Source organism: Mustela lutreola, chromosome 16, assembly GCF_030435805.1.
Source record: "Mustela lutreola isolate mMusLut2 chromosome 16, mMusLut2.pri, whole genome shotgun sequence".
Classification (NCBI taxonomy): Eukaryota; Metazoa; Chordata; class Mammalia; order Carnivora; family Mustelidae; genus Mustela; species Mustela lutreola.
Genome location: NC_081305.1, coordinates 16245951 through 16269772, shown reverse-complemented (window position 1 = coordinate 16269772; position 23822 = coordinate 16245951). Strand labels below are relative to the sequence as shown.

Sequence of the window (23822 nt, the reverse complement as noted above, 5' to 3'; positions counted from 1 at the left end):
TTTTAATAAATTTTAAAATATGTATCCAGTAAAATACATTGCCATACTCAAAGCTAAGGGCACAGTAGTGTTCCCTCATTTCAGATACTAACCAGCCACAAGTTCTTCTGACCACTCTCATTTTTGAACAGTTGGCTTCAAACTTAGGGTTTCCCACTCCCCACTTAGATTTGCTAGAATAATTCACGTTACACAGGAAACACTATATTTAATTTCAGCTTTATTATAGCAAAAGGACACTAATCAGAACCAGCCAAAGGGAAAGACACATAGAGCAAGGTCTGGGAAGGTCCCAAAGGTGAAGCTTTTGTTGTCCACAGGATGCCGTACACACTCAGCACATCCATGTGTGACAATATGCAGAGTATTAACAGTAAGGAAGCTCACCCAAGCCATTGGTGTTTTTATTAGGTTTTTATTAGGGCTCGGTCACATACTGTCCATGCAACTAATCTTTAGTCTCCAGTTCCACCAGAGGTTGGAAGAGTTTTTATTAGGGCTCGGTCACATACTGCCCATGCAGCTAATCTTTAGTCTCCAGTTCCACCAGAGGTTGGAAGAGTTTTTATTAGGACTCGGTCACATACTGCCCATGCAGCTAATCTTTAGTCTCCAGTTCCACCAGAGGTTGGAACTGATACGACATTGCAAAGTCCCCTTCATAAATCACATTGTTGGACTGTCCAGTGACCAAAGCCCCCTGTCAGAAATACTCCTATCAGGCAGGAGTTTCTAAGGTCTTAGAGATTACCTTTCAGCAGCCAGGGGCAAAAACTAAACTATAGGGTAAAGTTAATTCTTCACAAAATAGTATCCTATTAAAATGGAGCTTCTTACATACCTAGACAGATGCTATACAGAAAGTTTTCCTCTGTCTTCATGCTACTACATGCTGCGAAAGGGAGATAATAGGATGTAACAGTCATTCCTTTGTCACATATACTGTTGGGCAATCTCTGTCTTAACTGAAGTTATAGCACTTGCTTTGTCACTAGCAATCTTGTTACCTCAATAAGACAAGTCACTTTTGTGCCCCAGTTTCCTAATCTATGAATTTTTACTAAATTATTTAAGAGGTTCCCTCTAACTCTGACATTTTATGATTTCTTATATAACTTATTTGAACAAACCATTCTCACTTCCCATGAACCAAGAGTGGCTTCCTTTCAAGGACTCCCAGAGGTTAGGGACAATGTATTATGACTCTTCCGTGTTCCTCATACTATTAAGCACTCAATAGATACTCATGAAAAACTTGCTGGTTCATTTTATTCACTTTGAAGAAAATGAGGACTCGGGTCTGAGGTTCCTTATTCTTTTTGAGGGTACTTCAAACCCTAATTTCAACCAGGCTCTTACATGCCTACAGTTTTGGTCCTGACTGAATCTTAATTTTTCCATGCAATACTTCTGTGTGTGCCATAAACATGTTTTGTTTTTTGATGAGTTGGTTAAATTAATGTAAACTCCTTTACATGTAATGCTCTTCCTTACCTTATCCTATAGCTAGTTCTAGAGACTGAGAAACTTGCCCTATAAATTATACAAAATATTGATAAGATAGCCCCAACAAATTATAGTCTTAACTTGCTGTCTCATGTAGAACCTAATGGTAAGAAATCTTTGTTTCTTCTCCTTCTCATCTTCTTCCTCCTCTTCTTCTTCTTCCACATCTTCCTCCTCCTCTTCATCCTCTAACTCTTCCTCTCTCTCTTCCCCTCTCCTTCTTTCCTTCCTTCCTTACCTTTGAGGCATGGGGTAGTTAATATTCTTAAAACACTTTTTTTCAGGGTAGTTATGCCAGCTACAATAGATTAAAGAAGAATAATCATAAAAATAAGACATGGTGGAATGGAAAGGAATTAATGTCCTTATTTGGTGGCTATATCTAGAGGTCCTGGGGTTTTTGCAAGCAAGTATGTATAACAAACTAAAACATAATATGATCTTCCATTAATTCTGTGGTTGTGCTGTTCATTTTTAAATTTTAATTTTTTTCAGCAAGCTGTCTTTTTTTTTTCCTAAGGGACTTTCTGGGATATGTTTTAGAATGGGATCACAGTGAAGATAAAAAGAATTTGATTCAACGGATTATATTAAAGAAAAAAAAAATTAAACATTTAGGGGTGCCTATCTGGCTCAGTTAGTGGAGCATGTGACTCTTGATCTAAGGATTGTGGGTTTGAGCCTCTGTGTGGAGATTACTTGGAAAAATAAAATTTTAAAAAATTAAACATTTAGAGGGAAGGGTACTCAGAAAACAAAAGAAGAGAAAATTGTAGTCAGTAAAGAAATATCAGGCCCATACAGAAAAGCTGAAAGGACCTCTATGATATTAAAACATGACCAGAAGATGGTATAGTAGAAAAGACCATTTAAAGAACCTTGCAAATTGCCATTATGAATAACTGTGATAACTATTCATTTATAACCCCAAAATCAACTCCTCAGACATTAAACTTTTTTATTATTTAAATTTAAAAATTAAAGGGTGCCTGACTGGCTCAGAGGGTTTTGTGAATCTTGATCTCAGGGTTGTGAGTTCAAGCTGCATGTCGTGTGTAAAGATTAAGAATGAATAAAACTTTAAAAACAGACTTAAAATTTGAGATTAATGAAGTCTGGGAAAACAGACTTCATTAATCTCAAATTTTAATATCTGACTCTTCTATGCAAAGCCATAATATGTCTCAGGCACATGTATACCAAATGTGGTAGGCACAGGGTCATTATATCTATTCCCATTTTAATAATTTCAGATAAATTCTGTAGAAATTGCCTGTAAAATATATACAAAAAGATATGTATCTTAAAGATTAATCTCTAAGAGATCTCTTTCACATATATTTTACATATATTTAGATATATATAGTCTCTATGTGTGTGTGTGTGTGTATATATATAAGACTACACACATATTAAGACTGTGTGTGTGTGTGTATACAGTCTTAAAGATAAGTTGGTTTTGAAAGAAAGCAGGAGAGTCTCACAGCTTGAAATGCAGAGATGATTTAAAGACGGGAACTAGGAGCTAGATATGGTCTTATTAAAAACTAAGAAGTATACAATTCGATTTAAGAATAACTTGTTTTATAAAACATAAAACAGGCATTAGTGTATCAAAAACACAGGTGTGTAGACTGTTGTTTCTCAACCCTTAGTCTTCTGAGTTCTTTCTATTCTTTAGAGGGAGAGAATAAAAAAATAAGGAGAAACTTAAGAGTTTGGGAGAAGATGGATTTTTTAGTATAAATATGGAAAGACAGTTCTTGAAAGAAATGTCAAAAGAAATCCTCAGAAATTTGGGGAACATCTAGACTAAACAAAGGCTTGAGAATTTAGAGGTTATGTATTTTCAAATGATTTTATTTGGAATTTTGTTTTGTTATGTGTCTTTTTTTTTTTTTTTAAATTTTATTTATTTATCAGAGAGAGAGGGGGAGAGAGCAAGCACAGGCAGACAGAATGGCAGGCAGAGGAAGAGGGAGAAGCAGGCTCCCTGCTGAGCAAGGAGCCCGATGTGGGACTCGATCCCAGGACGCTGGGATCATGACCTGAGCCGAAGGCAGCTGCTTAACCAACTGAGCCACCCAGGCGTCCCTTGTTAGGTGTCTTTAATTATATATACGTATATATATCCCCAACTGTAAAATGAATGTGGCAGTGATAAATTATCATTTAGGAGAATGAAAAATATCTAACACCATTACTTACAAGTTCTAAAAAAGATAATCTGCTGAGAGGAAGAAAATTGTTATTTTGAATCCAAGCACATTTTTCTAAGAAATTAAAATTGGGATTACTTCTGTTTTTCATAATTTTTTACAAAGATTTTTCTTTCTTTATTTGACAGATCACAGGTAGGCAGAGAGGCAGGCAAAGGATGGGTGGGGGGCAGGAAGCAGGCTCCCCGCTGTGCAGAGAGACTGATGCAGAACTTGATCCCAGGACCCTGAGATCATGATCTGAGCTGAAGGCAGAGGCTTAACCTACTGAGCCATCCAGGTGCCCCAGGATTTCTTCTGTTTTTACCCTAGAGAACATTGAACCTGCTCCAAGGGCCTCCCAACCCTTTATATGTTTTATCTGTATAGTGCTGCTAGCTTAATGATAGTTAATTGCTCTTAATTTCTTAAAATAGTATTTAAAAACAACTTATCACTATTCATGATTTAGCTTTTAATTCAAATCACTTATAGGATTTCTAGAATCAGATTGAGGGAGTACAAAGGAATAGTATCAAAATAGGTTCATTTGTTTTTTTAAAGGTTTCAAATTAGGTTTGTTTAAGTATGCTCTCCAAAGCAAGTGGAGTAAAAGTTTTTAAATGAAATATGCATCTGACTTTTAGATACTAACTCCATTACTGATTACCAAGAAACAAGATCTTACTCAAAATAATAATTTCAATTACAGAATTTGCCAAATAATTTTAAGACTAGAAAGATACCTCACAAGTCCATCCATTCAGCCATCTCTTTAACTGTAGGTAAGACTGCTTTGTGACATAGTTACAGTGTTTAAACTAAAGAGTAACACTAAGAGTACACGGGATTTTACAACTGTTTATTAGAAGTTGGATCAGTGCAGATACGTTTTTTGATGACCTCAGGTGCATTTGAATATGTACTTTCAGACTTTTGTTCTTCAGTATCTATGGATACACACATATATATATGTTTTCTCACCTGTCTTAAAAATGATTTCTTTTTTTTTTTTTTTTTTTTGGAAATGGCTAATTGGGCTTAGGACGCATAATGCCATAAATGAGAAGCTGTTTATTTATTTGTAATGTGATTATTTCAGAGAGTGTTTTAAGATGGCATAGAAACAAATTAAGCCCACAGAAATGGAAACCTTGACCTTGATCCCACTTGTCATTTGATCTGTCCACGGAGTCCACCTACTCTAGTCTAGCTAAACAAAAAATGTCATCGGGGCGCCTGGGTGGCTCAGTGGGTTGAGCTTCTGCCTTCGGCTCCAATCGTGGTCTCGGGGTCCTGGAATCGAGCCCCTCGGGCTCTCTGCTCAGCGGGGAGCCTGCTGCCACCTGCCTTTCTGCCTACTTGTGATCTCTCTCTCTCTCTCTGTGTCAAATAAATAAATAATCTTTTTTTTTTTAATGTCATCAAACTCTTGTCATTTTCATTTGTCAACATTGGTCTCTTGCATATCACATCATCTGTAAGAAATCATAATCACTGCCCCTTAATATTCCTTCCCATTACTGTAATACACTAGGGAAGAAGAGCAAAACTCATATATGGTTCATGGTCTCCTTCAAGAAGATGGGAGTCTCCTTGAATGAGTGCTGATGAAGGACTTATGAATGTTATGAGGATTCTTCTGCCACTAATCCAACAAAAAATAACTTTGATTTGCTAGAGTTTGGGTACACTGAACTCTATTTGACTTTTTTTTTTAGATTTTTAAAAAATTTATTTATTTTACAGAGAGAGAGATCACAAATAGGCAGAGAGGCAAGCAGAGAGAGAGGAGGAAGCGGACTCCCCACTGAGCAGAGAGCCCAATGCAGGGCTTGATCCCAGGACCCTGGGATCATGACCTGAGCCAAAGTCAGAGGCTTTAACCCACTGAGCCACCCAAGGGCCCCATCTATTTGACTTTAAATGAGAATTAAAGTGGTTAGGAAGCAGTTGTGAATTGCATTGCAAAGTACATCTCACAATTAATGTTTTACAAAACATGATAACTGACATTGTGCTTGGTGGACATATTTTTTTCTCAAAATTTATTCATTCTTTTATTCAACAAACATTTGAGTGTATTTGGTGTAAAGTGCTTAATAGTGGATATAGAACAAAGAACAAAACACCCTAGGTTCTTAAGGAGCTTAAATTCTTGTGATTGGAGAGAGACAAAAAACAAATAATCACAGTAATTTCAAGTGGTGATAAATTCTATTTTAGAAATAAACAAGATTATGTGACCAGATTGGGAAGGGATGCTACTTTAAATAGAATGAAAGCCTCTCTGTGGAGGTAACATTTTGAATAAGACCTGAAAATGGGTAAGGAACTAGCCTTTGAAGAGGTGAAAGAATATTTCAGTGGGAGAAACCAGCAAGTTGTAGTGACTGTGGGGTTTAAAAAAAAAAAAAAGAATTTAGTGTGTTAAAAGAATGGACTGTGGGGCGCCTGGTGGCTCAGCGGGTTAAAGCCTCTGCCTTCGGCTCAGGTCGTGATCCCAGAGTTCTGGGATCGAGCCCCGCATCGGGCTCTCTGTTCAGCAGGGAGCCTGCTTCCTCCTCTCTCTCTCTCTCTGCCTGCCTCTCCGCCTACTTGTGATTTCTGTCAAAAAAAAAACAACAAAAAAACAACAAAAAAAGAATGGACTGAGAAGGTCAGTGTGGTCAGAGTATAACAAGCCTGGGGAGGAATGGAAAAAAGATAAAGTTGACAGAAGAAGCACCTTATAAGCCATTGTAAAACATTAAAAGCAATTTTAAGGTTAATGTCCTGATGCTTGTGAACCTGAGCTTTAAGTTGCATTTTTTTTTCCCAGTCAGAGTTTTTAATACTTTACAGCTAACAAGAAATGTATTTAATTATAATTATTTCAAAATTTTAATTTAAATATTGCTGCTTTTTTTTAACTCTTGGTATTTCCTTTAAATTTAGAATCATCTTATTGTGAAGGTTCCCCCATATCATGACCAACATATAACTTTGCCGGTATCAGTGGGAATATATGTAGTTACCAATGCTGGAAGATCTCATGATGTTCAGCCATTCACTTACACTCCAGACCCAGGTATGTCAAAATAAAAAATTCTGAACTAAAATCAATAATTAATTTCTAGTTCTTTGGAAGCATATGAGTACCAGCGACCCAAAAAGAAAAAGTTGTGTGCTGAAATGAACTGATACTAAGGGCATTATTTCTGAAGAAGATGGCCACCAAATATTGTTTTTACTCTTAGGTGTTTATTCTGCCTATGCTCTAATAGTAAAAAAGAAAAACTAGGAACGCTTTAAAGAATTATATCTTCAAAATTATATCATGTAGATTACTTCTTACTAAGAATTATCATTCATTAAGTAGCTCTTACATGTGGAAAGTTCAAAGTGACAACATTGGGAAACAATACTTCAGTCTGTGTCTGGCTTATAGGATGTATTTTGGGAGAAGTGAGAGATAAGCTTGGATTGATGAATGATAAAATCACAAAGAGTTACATGCACGTAATAATTTCTAATTTGGGTAGTCAAAAATATCAAGAGACTGCTGGTTGATGAGTATTTTAAATATAATTTCAAGCATTTAGAAACCAGAGCAATAAGAACAATTGAAATGTTTATAAGTTTAGAAGATCTCTGGGTAAGAAGTATCACAAGAATTTTTTGCCTACATTCATTTAGTTGCCTAGAGAAGGAAAGCCTTTTCCTGGCAAAAGTGGGGAGAACATTTTGGAAAATGAAACTCTTCACAAGTTCCATTGACCTAGGCTTGGTTTCTGCCATGTTTACCATTGGTTCAGTTCATTCCAGTCTCGGTCACACTTCAGAATTAGCAGTTCTTCCATATTTGTAAGCTTATCATTTATGTTATTCCCAAATAGTTTCAGGAGTCAGACAAGTCCAAAGTGAATAAAGGTGGCAGGGGAAAAAGAGTCCTGGCGAGAGAAAGCGATGGAAACAGTAGCTGGGACATTTATATCTGGTCTTACTAATTACTTTCTATCACTCACCTCTCCCCTTTTTAAAAAATCATGTCTGAATTTCACAGCATTTGCTTATTCACTATTTTGCTACAAAAGTATGCCACAGTATATAGCATTAATGAAATTAATATTTGTTTCAGAACAAAAGATTAGCAGTAAAATTTTCAGACAGGAAAAGGCAAAGTTTAGAAGTAATAGTTTCAGTAAAAATAGGAAAGAGTAGATACTCAAAGATCAAATATTTGGTTGTTTTCTTTCTAGGAAGGTTTCCAAAGTCCAAGGAAGTTTGGCTTTAAACTAATGGTATTTAAAGCATTTTAGTAACTGCTAATTACTTAAATAGTGGCATTTAATATATTTTGTGATGAGGAGCTTATTCATGTTGGGGGAAAGCTGGCATAATTGATACAGAAAAACATTTTTCCTAATGAGCTTCTCTATCATCTGTGTGGAAGGGAAGAGGGAAGTTTATATGTGTGGTCGAGGAATAGCCTTAAGGATTTTACAGTCCTGAGAATACTGAGGTTTTATGGCTATTTGTTTGTTTTTATTAATCAATTATGAAGAACATCAGGACTTAGTATTAGCACTAAGAATCCTCATTTATTAGTAATACATGCTGATGATTAGAAATCCCCCGTTGAAAATTGTCAGATTAAACAACTTTTAAGTCTTCTGCTTTACAACATATACTAATTGGCTATCTTTGGCCACATTTTAAGTTTTTCCTTTCATATTTTATATTCACTATAACATTTGGTATCAGAAGCTCTTAAATAAATACATAGTATGCAAGCTTTGTAATAAGACCTTATGCTTCAGTTTCTGCCTTTATGTTATAGCTAATTAAAGAATCTTCCTATAATTTCACTTTTTTGTGTTTTATAAAATATAATCATTTCAGGTATACATGTCTGAGAATATGATTTTGGGAAAACGTGGTTATAGAAAATTTGCACTATCTCATTATGATAAACTAATTGCTGTTGTGATTCATCTGGGACTATAGTTAAACATTTGAATATTCAGTTGTGTAGAATTATAACAGCAAAAACTAGGCTTACCCTAATATGCACAAGTCAGTGTAGAAATGGCAACCATAATACTATTTGTCTCAATATTTTAAAGTTATGATTTGACTAAGATACTTTCATATCAACCTGGAAGGCAAGATTTGAATTTAGGATTATCAGAATGCTTGGGAGTTCTAGGCCAAATATGGCAACATGAAGAAAAAGTATTCCCCAGCCTGCCAGTCTTCTTCCTCCCCCCCTTTTTTTTTTTTAATTTTTGTTAAAGATTTTTATTTATTTGTCAGATAGAGAGAGAGTGCACAAGCAGGGGGAGCCGAGGACAGAGTAAGAGCCAGGCTCCCCTCTGAGCAAGGAGCCTGATGTGGGACTCTGTCTCAGGACCCTGGGATCATGACTGGAGCCGAAGGCAGATGCCCAATCAGCTAAGCCACCCAGGCGCACATCTTTTTTTTTTTTTTTTTTTAATTTTGTTTTTTTGAGTGTGAGAGAATGAGAGGAGGGAGGGTCGGTTAGAGGGAGAATCAGAGCCTGATACGGCACTTGACACTCGGACTCCAGGATCATGACCTGAGCCAAAGGCAGTCTCCCAACCGACTGAGCCACCCAGGTGCCCTCTTCTTTTCCCTTTCTTAGCTTCATTCTATCCCTAGGGTGCCTTTGTGCACCAACCAGTGTTTCCAAGCTCTGTTCACTCTATAGGCCCAAGACTATACACATAGGTTAAAATAGTTATGCAGAAAATTTGGGGATTTGGGGTACTTGGTATGTGGTCTAAAAGTAGGATTAGGGCAGTGGTTCAAGTGAACATAAACTGGCTCTGCGCACACTGTCAGACATGAGCCTCTCTAAAGCCCTCTGAGTCTAGTACTCAAAAAAAACACATTGCATGTGCATGTTCTCAAGCATTTAGATACTTTAGAGGGTCGTAAAACTTTCTTTCATTGCTAGTCACCAAAGCTTTTACTTCCATCTGTTAAGACACACAAATCACATTAGCTGTTTTTTGTAGTGACTCAGCAGTGGTGATTTCTATAAGAAATGAGGGAGCCATCAAAAGAAATGAAATCTTGCCATTTGCGACAACATGGATGGAACTAGAGCGTATCATGCTTAGCGAAATAAGTCAAGCAGAGAAAGACAACTATCATATGATCTCCCTGATACGAGGAAGTAGTGATGCAACATGGGGGCTTAAGTGGGTAGGAGAAGAATAAATGAAACAAGATGGGATTGGGAGGGAGACAAACCATAAGTGACTCTTAATCTCACAAAACAAACTGAGGGTTGCTGGGGGGAGGGGGTTTGGGAGAAGGGGATGGGATTATGGACATTGGGGAGGGTATGTGCTTTGCTGAGTGCTGTGAAGTGTATAAACCTGGTGATTCACAGACCTGTACCCCTGGGGATAAAAATATATGTTTATAAAAAATTAAAAAAAAAAAAAAAAGAAATGAGGGATGTAAAATTTATGCTTTCTGTTGTTGTTGCTGTGACCAACAACTGACTAAAACTTGATTTTAAAAGTGAAAATTTGAAGTGTTTTCAAAGATTAGTTTCTGTTTTAAAATCTGTAATTGTTGGGGCACCTAGGTGGCTCAGTTGGTTAACTGTCCAACTCTTGATTTCATCTCTGTTTATGATCTCAGGGTCATGGGATCAAGCCGGAGTCAGGCTCCACACTAGGCATGGAGCCTGCTTGAGATTCTCTCTCTCCCTCTGCCCCTCCCACCCCGCTCACACATGCACTTTCTCTAAATACATACATACATAAAATTTGTAATTGCTAGAATTAATGTTATGGTTTAAAATTGTGGGGGCACCAGGGTGGCTCAGTGGGTTAAGTAAGCCTCTGCCTTCAGATCAGGTCATAATCTCAGGGTTCTGGGATCAAGCCCCACGTTAGGCTCTCTATTCGACAGGGAGCACCTGCTTCCCCCTCTCTGTCTGCCTCTCTACCTTCTTGAGATCTCTCTCTCTCTCTCTGTCAAATTAAAAAAAAAAAACCTTAATAAAAAAATAATAATAAATAAAATAAAATTGTCTGTGGATTTCTTTTCCATTCAATTCTCTGTATGTCGTTTGTTGGACCGCCTGTGTAGCACACTAAGATAAGTTATTTAACTTCATTCTTAGATGTGCACATTTTGTCTTTTTATTCATAATTAGCTCTTTATAGTCTCTTTATAAATATCATTTCACATTGTCATGTTGAAAATAAGAAATTAGAAAATAAGGTGGGGCTCCTGGCTGGTGTAGTCAGTAGCACATACCACACTTGATCTCAGGGTTATTAGTTCAAGGCCCATATTGGGTATACAGTTTACTTAAAAATAAGTCAATAAAAGTAAAAATTTAAAAGAAATTGAAAGTAAGGTGACTCATTTCCCATTCTGAATAAGTTAGGGAATATAAAATAAATACATTGAAAAATAGAAATTAAAATACTTTTTAAAAATTACTGTATAAGCATTTTAAGCAAAAACTTGGAATTTATTTAACTTTATCATTTCAGAACTAAACCCTATTCTTGGCCCATTAAATTTTAAGTTGCCATAATAGCTGTAGTTGATATGACTAGATGTAATAGTCCAGTGATTCTCCATTAATAATATACAAAGATTATTTTTTTCCAAGGCTTCACAAAAGGAATAATTGTAATGTTACATATTCTCTATGTTCATCAGCTTTTTTCAAATTTAGTTCAGTTAGTTGACATGTTTCTCAATCAGATTTTTAAAGTAAATTATATAGATGAATGGTGAATTTTTGTTATCTGGTATTACACTATATTTGATAATTTTTGAAAGTTTCGTGTCAGGGCACCTGGGTGGATCAGTGGGTTAAAGCCTCTGCCTTCGGCTCAGATCATGATCTCAGGGTCCTGGGATCAAGTCCTGCTTTGGGCTCTCTGCTCATTGGGGAACCTGCTTCCCCCCCCTCTCTCTGCCTGCCTCTCTGCCTACTTGTGATTGCTCTGTCAAATAAATATGTAAGTTAATTAATACATAAAAGTTTTGTGTCAGTTTCGGGGTGCCTGGGTGGCTCATTCAATTAAACAAGCATCCGACTCTTGATCTCAGCTCAGGTCTTGATCTCAGGGTCATGAGTTAAAGCCTAGCATTGGGCTCCATGCTGGCATGTAGCCTACAAAGAAAAACAAAAGTTTCATAACAGTATTCTACTAATCACATATCAACATGAATACTGTTATAAGAAGAATTTTTTTTAAGTTGCTGTTGCTTTTGTTTTCATAAGTGAGCATGTGCTACTGCCCATTTGATTGCTGAATTTTAGGGCATAGATTGATGGTTATAAGAACTCGTTTCTTGGGGGTGCCTGGGTGGCTCAGTCGTTAAGTGTCTACCTTTGGCTCAGGTGATGATTCCAGGATTCTGGGATTGAGCCCCACATTGGGCTCCTTGCTCAGCAGGGAGTCTGCTTTTCCCTCTGCCAGCTGCTCCCCGAGCTTGTGTGGACCCCCCCCCCCGCCCCCGTCTGACAAATAAATAAAATCTGAAAAACAACAAAACAAACAAAAAAATGACTCATTTCTGCTTAGATTTTCTGTTAAAAAAATAATAATGTTTTATGGGAAGTATTTCAATTAAAGATTTTTAAGATACATATTTTTTAAGAAAAGCTTAAATAAATACATCAATCTTTTTGTTTTGTTTTGCTTTATTAGCAACAGCTGGTGCTTTGAATGTAAATGTGAAGAAAGAAATATCTAGTCCTTCAAGACCTTGCTCTTTCGAAGAGGCCATGAAAGGTACTAACTCGTTTCTTTCCAAAAATGCTATTTTGTCTAGCAACTCTTACCATTATGTTTTCTTTTGTGTACTGGGAACACTTAGGGTGTCTTCTATATCACAAAATAAATATTTGTTTAACTTTACTGAATGCAGAAACTTGTTTCCCAACTTGTATTTCCCCTTTATTCACCATATGAACAAACTGTTTTAAAGTATATGTTGGAGTAGAGGAGGTTTTTTTGTTTTGTTTTTTATTCCCCAATGTTAAAAACATTAAAATATAAAATAAAATAATTTATGTAAAATAGAGTCTATAAAGCTTCTTGCTACCAAAATTAGTACTTGACATTGAAATTTTGAAATTGAAGAGACCAAAATTTGAACTGTTTTGAAAGAATTCAGTATTTGCAAAGTTTCTTTAGTTTTTTTAGTTAATATTCTTCCTTCTGACATCTTTATTTACTCCCTTCCAGTCCCAAGAAACAATGAAGATATCTTCAGGATGTTTTAATGTAAAAGAGATTAGGTCTGTCTTTCTTCCTCCCTTTCTCCATCCCTTCCTTCCTCTCTCCCTTCTTCTCTTTTTCTCTCTCGTCCTCTCTTTTTCTCTCTCTTCCTCTCTTTTCTTTTCTTTTCTTTTTTTTTTCCAGCATGCAAACCACACTGTGCCCAGCCTATGATACCTCAGGTGGCAGAGGAGCCAGAAGGGATTAAATTTTTTTCTTAAGAGATTTCTAACACAACTAGATACTCACCGGTGATGCTTTTTTGCCATTACATATGAAAATGTCAATTACATATTGGCCGTTGATTTATTATAATTCTAGGCATTATTTATCTTTTACTGCCATGAAACTCATGGGTTAATCAAATTAAATTTTAAAATTAAAAATACTTAATCAAATACAATGGATCTTTTTTATATTGTCAGTAGTAAAATTCAGCATTTGTATATATACCATTTTCAGTATAGCTTATCATTTTAATTTCTGACCATGAACACTTCCAGAGTAGATTGGTGAGGAATTATGCAGTAGTAAGTAAACCGCAAAATGTATCTGATTCAACTACAGGAAAATTTACAAATCTGTATAATGGATAACCATAGCTTGCATTTATCGAATGTATTTTAAAGTGCTAGGCAATATGCCGTACTCTTTACTGGAACTGTCTCATTTAATCTTCCAAATTCTATGAGGTAGGTAATTTATTATTCTCATTTCACAGATGAAGAAACCAAAGTTCCAGAGAGGTTAAATAATTTGCCCAAGGTGACTTACCTAGTGTTAAAAATGGATAGGTTGAGCTCTTGTGCATAAGGTAACACATCTAAGCAAAAATAATTTAAGCCATGTTTATTAGATGAATAAATCTATAATTAATGAATCATTAAAGAAAGTTAAGGATATTTGTGGTCTTTTTTTTTTTTTTTACCAACTTCATCATCCCTGCTTTTCTCCAATTTTTTTTTCTCCAAAAAAAATTTTTTTCAAAGATTTTATTTATTTATTTGACAGAGATTACAAGTAGACAGAGAGGCAGAGAGAGAGGAGGAAGCAGGCTCCTCGCTGAGCAGAGAGCCCAATGTGGGGCTTGATCCCAGGACCCTGGGACCATGACCAGAGCTGAAGGCAGAGGCTTTCACACACTGAGCCACCCAGGCGCCCCTCCAAAAATTTTTGATGGTACTTACATAGAGTATCAGACTGAAGGGTCACTAATCTAATCCAATGTGAAATTTCTTATACAAGATAATGAGTTGAAGGTTGGAAGGGGTTTTTATTTATTTATTTATTTTAAAGATTTTATATTTTTATTTGAGAGAGAAAGAGAGAATGAGAGAGAGCACGAGAGGAGAGAGGTCAGTGGGAGAAGCAAACTCCCCACAGAGCGGGGAGCCCAATTCAGGACTCGATCCCAGGACTCCAGGATCATGACCTGAGCTGAAGGCAGTAGCTCAGCCAACTGAGCCACCCAGGTGCCCTGGTTGGAAGGTTTTAAATGTCCTGTTTAATTTTCAGTAATAAATGATTTAGTCATTTGGTCAAAATCTTAAAAGGCTAAAAGAATGGATAAACACACAAGTAAAAAAAAATTTTTTTTAAGTTAAAGAGAAAGAAACACACACGTTATTTTTCACAATTCAAACCTTATTTGACAGTTTTATCAATTAAAATCATGATTAATTTTTTGAAGATAAAAAATTAAATTAAAAAAATTAAATTGAGTACTAAACATTGGTTTAAATTTTTTTTAAATATTTTATTTATTTATTTGAGAGAGAGACAGTGAGAGAGAGCATGAGCGAGGAGAAGGTCAGAGAGAGAAGCAGACTTCCCATGGAGCTGGCAGCCCGATGCGGGACTCGATCCCGGGAATCCAGGATCATGACCTGAGCCGAAGGCAGTCGTCCAACCAACTGAGCCACCCAGGCGTCCCACATTGGTTTAAATTTTTCACTTGTCATTTAACTTATAGTAAAGACTGTTCTAAGTTTCAAAGATTATTTGGCATGAATGGAAGTGAACACTATTTGAAAGTTGTTTGGCGGTGCCTGGGTGGCTCAGTTGGTTAAGCAACTGCCTTCAGCTCAGGTCATGATCCTGGAGCCCTGGGATTGAGTCCCACATCAGGCTCCCAGCTCCATGGGGAGTCTGCTTCTCTCTCTGACCTCTCCCTTCTCATGCTCTCTCTCTCTCAAATAAATAAATAAAATCTTGAAAAATAAGTAAATAAATAAAAATAAAAGTTGTTTGGCATAAACTGTCAGTACCATTATTCTTCACAAATTCAGTTTGCTATTTGGATGATTAAATATGTCTATCTTACTTACCTTGTAGATTTTCTGAATTTGCTTAAAAGTTCTTCCCTAGCCCTTACATAATACACAGACTTCACATGTTTGGGTTTTTTTTTCCCCTCCTTCACTAAAATGTAATTTCCAGGCAGTAGTACTTTATCCATCTTAATCATCACTGGAACCTGAAACGGTGCCTGATACTTTGTAAAGGATCATAAATATATAATGAGAATGTAGGAAGGAAAGATAGGATGAACTCTCTCAAGCCATTTAATATTGTTTACACATCCATTAAAGATATAGTTGTGGGTTCTGGGACATAATAGTATAGATTTATTTTTCCCTGTCCCTCCCGTCTAAATCTACCAAATTACCTGGGAAATAATTGAGCAATCATAAAAGCACTTTGAAATATAGAGAGAAGAAAGTGGACTGGCTAGGGACCATAGAACTTGAAGATTGACACCAAGTGAGTTTCCTGGGTTTTCTTTAATCTGCCTTTTTTCTGAATTGGGCACCAGAGAAGTCTGCGGCCCAGAACTGGCAACAGGCACAGAGAAGAAGAATAAATCAATAAATAAGCATGAATAGCCTGCTGTTGAAAACTAGGAAAAGCAAAGACTGGCAGAGTCTTGGTGGCATGACTTATACCTAGTGACAGCAGCTGATCCACTAGCAAAATCTGAGGGCTGACTCATCCCTCACCCACATGTGTAGTAGCAATAGCAGAACTTGATACGGTCGACCCACTGCATGCCCCACAACTGCCAAGTAGCCGTGGGCCTGATGTACTAACAGTAAAACCAAAGAGGGCCCAATACAGGTTTTGCATAAACCAGAACCAACAGATCAGTCTGTCTTGTATCACACCACAAAAAAAAAACTTTTTTTTTTTTCTTAAAGATTTTATTTATTTGACACAGAGAGAGAGAGAGATCACAAGTAAGCAGAGAGGCAGGCAGAGAGAGCAGGGGAAGCAGGTGCCCTGCTAGCAAAAAGCCTGATGGCGGGGCTCGATCCCAGGACCCTGAGATCAGGACTCGAGCCAAAGGCAAAGGCCTAACCCACTGAGCCACCCAGGTGCCTCTCTAAAATACTTTTAAATACCTGCCTTGTAAATGATCTGAAATTTTTTCTCAGTCAAAATTAGATTGGAGTTGCTTTGAATCTAGGTGAAAATAGGTCTGAAAACTCCTGAGTAAATGATCCATTTTTCAAAGTAATAAAGTATAGAATATCAGAAGTTAAGTGAGCACTTCCCTCTCCCTGAAGATAATCAGTTCCCACAGGAGTTGTTTTTAGCCAGTTAGCTGTAAGATAAATTGAAGACCAGAATTCAAATATTTTAAAATCAAGTTATTACAAAGATAGCTATCCTGGGGCGCCTGGGTGGCTCAGTGGGTTAAGCCGCTGCCTTCGGCTCGAGTCATGATCTCAGGGTCCTGGGATCGAGTCCCGCATTGGGCTCTCTGCTCAGCAGGGAGCCTGCTTCCCTTCCTCTCTCTCTCTACCTGCCTCTCCGTCTACTTGTGATTTCTCTCTGTCAAATAAATAAATAAAATCTTTAAAAAAAAAAAAAAAAAAGATAGCTATCCTGTTCATACACCATGTGCCATTTTAAAGTACTCTTTGGGGGTGCCTGGGTGGCTCAGTGGGTTAAAGCCATTGCCTTCAGCTCGGGTCATGGTCTCAGGGTCCTGGGATCGAGCCCTGCATCAGGTTCTCTGCTCAGCAGGGAGCCTGCTTCCCTCTCTTTCTGCCTGCTGCTCTGACTGCTTGTGATCTATCTCTCTCCGGCAAATAAATAAAATAAAATCTTTTTAAAAATAAATAAATAAAGTCCTTTTTAGATCCAATATTTCTTCTCAGTATTAAATTAAGAAGTTTAACAGCTATGCCTTCTGGGGAATTTGTGTTTTTCTCATAGGGTTTCAAAGTAGTGGTAAACTCTTAGGTCAGAATTTGGCTAGGTGTTCTGTTCAGAAGACTATCATTAGTGATACTACTAGGCTGCACTAAGTGCTAGTCGCACAGATCTTAGACAAAAAAAGAAGTCAAAGAAAAGGAATCAAGGACAAAAAATAAATATAATGAAATGGTAGAACCTACCTTATCTGCTATGGATTACCTGTTTTTAGTGTAAATCTGTAACTATTTCTGCAAACTGGAGTAGAAGAAAGTAGAAAATACTTGCTGGTTTTGCTTTGGAAATTTAATTGATAAACCTAAAATAGTTTTTAAATTTCTGAAATGAAAAAATAATTTAAGTCCTGTCTAAAAGGGAAATGTGCTGGGACACCTGGGTGGCTCAGTAGGTTAATCTTCTGCCTTTGGCTCAGGTTGTGATCCCAGGGTCTTGGGATTGAGCCCAGTGTCAGGCTGGGGCTTGGGCTCCCTGCTCAGCGGGAAGCCTGCTTTTCCCTCACTACTGCCCTTCTCCTGCTGATGTTCACTCTCTCATTCTCTCTCTTTCGTGTGTGCTCTCTCTCTCTCTCTCTAATAAATTAATAAAATATTTTTAAAAAATAAAAATGAAAGAGAAATGTACTTATGTCAACTTAGCATATACAAGTTTTCTAAGACATTAAGCTAGAAAAGCAAAGTCTATCTGGTTACTTGGTGGCATATTCTAATGACACACATGAGTTCTGTAGAGGAGAGCAATGTTCAGACAATCCTATAGCTCTTAAAATGTTTTTGACTTTATGTGGCTAGGCAACCGTATGCTAAGAGGAGAGTTGTAGCTGAGTAGCTTTACCTTGGGTATTTCTAAGCTGTATCCTCTAATATATTGTGGAAATGTTGATTAATGTAATTCATGGTACTTTGAAAGGACCCTAAGGAATATAGCTTGATAATTGAACTGTGTAAGTTTGTTGATACTTAACCCAGTCTCATTCAGGCTCCTATCAGAAGTCATCAAGCCTCTACTGCTTCAAAAAAGGGAGGACACATTTTGTTACACCAGTTTTATATCTCATGCTGCCAGCATAGCATCAAAAAGTAGACATTTAGGGGCACCTGGGTGGCTCAGTGGGTTGAGCCTCTGCCTTGGGCTCAGGTCATGATCCCAGGATCCTGGGATCGAGCCCCACATTGGGCTCTCTGCTCTGCGGGGAGCCTGCTTCCTCCTCTCTCTCTGCCTGCCTCTCTGCCTACTTGTGATCTCTGTCAGATAAATAAAGAAGAAATCTTTAAAAAAAAAAAAAAAAAGTAGACATTTAAATAATGACAAAGTTGGGGCGCCTGGGTGGCTCAGTGGGTTGGGCTGCTGCCTTCGGCTCAGGTCATGGTCTCAGGGTCCTGGGATCGAGTCCCGCATTGGGCTCTGCTCAGCAGGGAGCCTGCTTCCTCCTCTCTCTCTCTGCCTCTCTGCCTACTTGTGATCTCTCTCTGTCAAATAAATAAAATAAATAAAATAAAATCTTTAAAAAATAAATAAATAAATAAATAATGACAAAGCATCAGCATATCATAGAATGAAATGATGAAATGATGATGTTAGTGATTTTAAACTTTTCTTTCTTTTTGTGTGTGTTTGTGTACAGCAATGAAAACTACGGGTTGTAATTTAGATAATGTAAATATTCTTCCTAATGCTCTGATCACTCCACTCATATCAAGCAGTATGATTAAGAGTGAAGATGTTACTCCAATGGAAGTAACAGCAGAAAAAAGATCTTCCCCTATTTTTAAGGTGAGTTACATTGTTTAGTACTCCACATCTTCATCTCAGTTATAAAAATTGCTAGTTTAATTTCTTCTCTCCATGTTTGTGCTTTTTACTTTTCCTGTTTATTTCACATGTGTTTCTATTTAGATGCAGGTAATGAGTTTTGCTTTTCAGAGTGATTTAACATGCTATTAAAATAGCCTGCAAAGTGACTTGCAATATACCTTGGAAGGGGAAGAATTAATATTAGCTAGACTTGTGGGGTATGGGGTATTAACGAAAGTGTAGGTGTAGTATTTTCGGAATTGGAGACATTTTTCCCCCCCAAGTCTTTTTTTCTGTAACTCCCTTTCCCTTTTTCACTTATTCTTTTCCCTCCAAAATGTTACCATTGATCCACAAGATGGAAGTATTTTTAAATTTACTATTAATTCATGAACAATAGAATTAATGTGTTCTTCCTGTCCTAAGCACATCAATAACTGATTATTTTTTGTTCGACTATTAGTTTAGTCTAACTGATTAGTTTTTGTTTGGCTATCTGTGCTTACAACATTTATTAGAAAGATATCCTAATGACAGTCAGATATCATGGTATCATCAGAGGATCCTAGTCTTAACCTGTTTTCTGAAAAAATAAGGTAGAGTGGAAAATTGGTCCTGCATAAACATATGTTTTTAGAATAATAATTTTTGAAGTATCTTATAGTTAATTTAATAATTTTTTGAAGTATCTTATAGTTAATTTAATATTTATATAGACATATTATTTGGGGATTTTTATTTTTTAGACTACAAAGACAGTTGGATCAACTCAACAAACATTAGAAAATATCTCTAACATAGCAGGAAATGGGTCTTTTTCATCGTCATCCTCTTCCCACTTACCTTCTGAAAATGAAAAGCAGCAGCAGATTCAGCCTAAGACATACAACCCAGAGACCCTGACAACTATCCAGACACAGGACATCTCACAGCCTGGTACCTTTCCAGCAGTTTCTGCTTCTAGTCAGTTGCCCACCAGTGATGCACTACTGCAGCAGGCAACCCAGTTTCAGACCAGAGAAACCCAGTCTAGAGAAGTGCTACAGTCAGATGGTACAGTGGTTAATTTGTCACACCTGACTGAATCATCCCAGCCACAGCAGCAGTCACCACTACAAGAACAAGCGCAGACTTTACAGCAGCAGATTTCATCCAATATTTTCCCGGCACCAAATAGCGTGAGTCAACTACAGAATACGATTCAGCATTTGCAAGCCGGAAGTTTTACAGGCAGTACTGCCAGTGGCAGCAGTGGGAATGTTGACTTGGTCCAACAAGTTTTAGAGGCACAACAACAGTTATCTTCAGTTTTATTTTCTGCTCCAGATGGTAATGAGAATGTTCAAGAACAGCTTAGTGCAGACATTTTTCAACAAGTCAGTCAAATTCAAAATAGTGTAAGCCCTGGAATGTTTTCCTCAACAGAACCAGCAGTCCATACTAGACCAGATAATTTAATAGCTGGAAGAGCTGAAAGTGTTCATCCACCGACTGAAAACACATTATCCAGTCAGCAGCAGCAACAGCAACAGCAACAAGTGATGGAATCATCAGCTGCGATGGTGATGGAGATGCAGCAGAGTATTTGTCAGGCGGCTGCCCAGATCCAGTCCGAGCTATTTCCTTCCCCTGCATCAGCAAATGGGAACCTTCAGCAATCTCCAGTTTACCAGCAGACGTCTCACATCATGAGTGCGTTATCTACCAATGAGGACATGCAAATGCAGTGTGAATTGTTTTCTTCTCCACCTGCAGTTTCTGGAAATGAAACTACTACAACTACCACACAACAGGTTGCAACCCCTGGTACGACCATGTTCCAGACATCAAGTTCAGGAGATGGAGAAGAACCTGGAGCACAAGCAAAGCAGATTCAGAACAGTGTCTTTCAGACCATGGTCCAAATGCAACATAGTGGGGACAGTCAATCTCAAGTTAACCTTTTTTCATCTACGAAAAGTATGATGAGTGTGCAGAATAATGGTACTCAGCAGCAAGGTAATGGTTTATTCCAGCAAGGTAATGAGATGATGTCACTCCAGTCTGGGAATTTTTTGCAGCAGTCTTCTCATTCACAGGCTCCACTTTTTCATCCTCAAAATCCTATTGCTGATGCTCAGAACCTTTCCCAGGAAACTCAAGGTTCTATTTTCCACAGCCCAAGTCCTATTGTCCACAGTCAGACTTCTACAACATCCTCTGAACAAATGCAGCCTCCAATGTTTCACTCTCAGAGTACCATGGCTGTGCTCCAGGGCTCTTCTGTTCCTCAAGACCAGCAGTCGGCCAACCTGTTTCTTTCCCAAAGTCCAATGAATAATCTTCAGAGTAACACTGTAGCCCAAGAAGAACAGATTTCATTTTTTGCAGCTCAGAACTCCATTTCTCCACTTCAGTCAACATCTAACACTGAGCAGCAAGCTGGTTTCCAACAGCAGGCTCCAATATCACACATCCAGACCCCTATGCTTTCCCAGGAACAGGCACAACCCTCCCAGCAAGGTATGTTCCAGCCTCAAGTGTCGCTGGGCTCCCTGCCTCCTAACCCAATGCCTCAGAACCAACAAGGAACAATCTTCCAGTCTCAGCACTCGATAGTCGCTATCCAGAGTAACTCTCCGTCCCAGGAGCAGCAGCAGCAGCAGCAGCAGCAGCAACAGCAGCAGCAGCAGCAGCAACAGCAGCAGAGCATTTTGTTCAGTAATCAGAACACCATGGCCACGATGGCATCTCAAAAGCAGCCACCACCAAACATGATGTTCAACCCAAGTCAGAATCCAATGGCTAATCAGGAGCAACAGAACCAATCCATCTTTCACCAACAAAATAATATGGCTCCAATGAATCAAGAGCAGCAGCCCATGCAATTTCAGAACCAGCCTCCAGTTTCCTCTCTTCAGAACCCAGGTTCTACCCAGTCTGAGTCGCCACAAACCTCCTTATTCCATACCTCTCCTCAGATTCAGTTGGTCCAAGGGTCACCCAATTCTCAAGAACAGCAAGTAACACTGTTCCTCTCTCCAGCATCCATGTCTGCTTTGCAGACTAGTATGAACCAACAAGACATGCAGCAGTCTCCTCTTTATTCCCCTCAGAACAACATGCCTGGAATCCAGGGAGCCACATCTTCACCTCAGCCACAGGCGACTTTGTTTCACAACACTACTGGAGGCACAATGAACCAACTACAGAATTCTCCTGGCTCATCTCAACAGACTTCCGGAATGTTCTTATTTGGCATTCAAAATAGTAAGAAACTCTTTCTGATTTCTTATTTCTTAAATGTTACTAGTTGAAATGGTCAGATCATTATTATTTTTATTAAAAGGAAGCAAAACACAGGGGTCTTAAGAGCACAGATTATACTTAAAACTGAGTTCAAGTCCCAGCTATACCACTTATATACTATGAAATCGTGGACAAGTTATGTGACCTGCAAAAGCTTCAGTTTCCATATCTTAAATGGTGATAATATTATGTACTTACTCAAAAAGGATATTGGGAGGACGAAATGTGGTCATGAATGTAAATGAATGTGTTTGCCATTTTAATCTATAAACTTGAAAGGAAAATGAAGTAAGAATGACAAAATGTCTCTGCCAATTAAAGCAAGTAGTTTCCAAGGAGATAGAAACTCATCTTTAATGTTTATATACCAAGGAAAATGTGTAGGCCTTAAGATTAACGAAGCAAAGTTGTATTTGTATATCACTTAGAGGAGACCTGGGATGAATTCCAGTACCATTTGGTGAAAACCTTTTTGGGGGGCTGTCACGTGCCTCCCTTCTGGTTCTTTTTTGAATAAGCACAGTTATGAATTTGCCCCGGCAACTAATAAATATCTTCTTATGAATCCTAACAGAAAGTAACTAATCAGGTAGCTTCTCTATTTTAAATGTCTCTGCAGACTGTAGTCAGCTTTTAACTTCTGGACCAGCTACCTTGCCAGATCAGTTGATGGCCATAAGTCAGCCAGGCCAACCCCAGAATGAGGGCCAGCCACCTGTGACAACACTTCTTTCTCAGCAAATGCCAGAAAATTCTTCACTAGCATCCTCTATAAACGCCAACCAGAACATTGAAAAGATTGATTTGCTTGTTTCATTGCAAAACCAAGGGAACAACTTGACTGGCACCTTTTAACTGGATGAGTAAGTATTGCATTTTGGCTTCTTTTTTATTGAAAAGCATCGATAAATTGTATTATTCTTATATAAACTGTATCAGATTTGGGTTTAAGTAATAACACTTTTAGACCCTCCTCTTTTGAAATACGACTTTCTCACAAGATGGCACTTTTTTTTTTTTTAATTAATTAATTTATTTATTTATCTGGTAGAGAAATCACAAGTAGGCAGAGAGGCAGGCAGAAAAAGAGGGGGAGGCAGGCTCCCCGCTGAGCAGAGAGCCCGACGTAGGGCTCAGTCCCAGGACCCCGAGATCATGACCTGAGCCGAAGGCAGAGGCTTAACCAACTGAGCTACCCAGGTCCCAAGATGGCACTTTTTTTGATCTGCATAAGTTACTCTGAATGATAGCTCATAGTTGTATTGTTAGTACTAGGCTGTCCTTCTGATGCTAAGTTTCTTTGCTGTGAAATGACAGAATATCCAACGAACATCCACCGAATGTATTATATATTGGATATAATTACATCTCATTTCTCCCTTCCTCAAGAAATATAGACTGAGTTAGAAAAGTCTGTGGAAGTATAAATATAATGGAGTAGCATTTATAGTACTATAATATACTTTGGGGACATCCAGGGTAATGGGAAATTTCTAAATGATTTCACTCCCTAGTGAGTTATATTCATCTTCTCCTTCTTTTTTAG

General features: G+C 37.8%; 1 protein-coding gene and 1 long non-coding RNA gene across 8 annotated transcripts in view; both read left to right on the top strand.

Moving 5' to 3' along the window:
- NFAT5 (nuclear factor of activated T cells 5) overlaps positions 1–23822 on the top strand; it is a 116702-nt gene that overhangs the window by 85148 nt on the left and 7732 nt on the right. For all 7 annotated transcript variants that reach the window (XM_059152980.1, XM_059152979.1, XM_059152981.1 and 4 more), the window contains 5 exons: positions 6642–6774; positions 12404–12487; positions 18819–18967; positions 19735–22237; positions 22896–23139. In XM_059152980.1, coding sequence (XP_059008963.1) covers positions 6642–6774; positions 12404–12487; positions 18819–18967; positions 19735–22237; positions 22896–23131 — 3105 coding nt within the window. In that variant the 3' untranslated portion in view covers positions 23132–23139. The remainder of the gene's footprint in view (positions 1–6641; positions 6775–12403; positions 12488–18818; positions 18968–19734; positions 22238–22895; positions 23140–23822) is intronic.
- Positions 1923–6351, top strand: LOC131818482 (uncharacterized). Its single transcript, XR_009348840.1, has 2 exons — positions 1923–3389; positions 3609–6351. It is a non-coding gene; the product is annotated as an uncharacterized LOC131818482 (long non-coding RNA).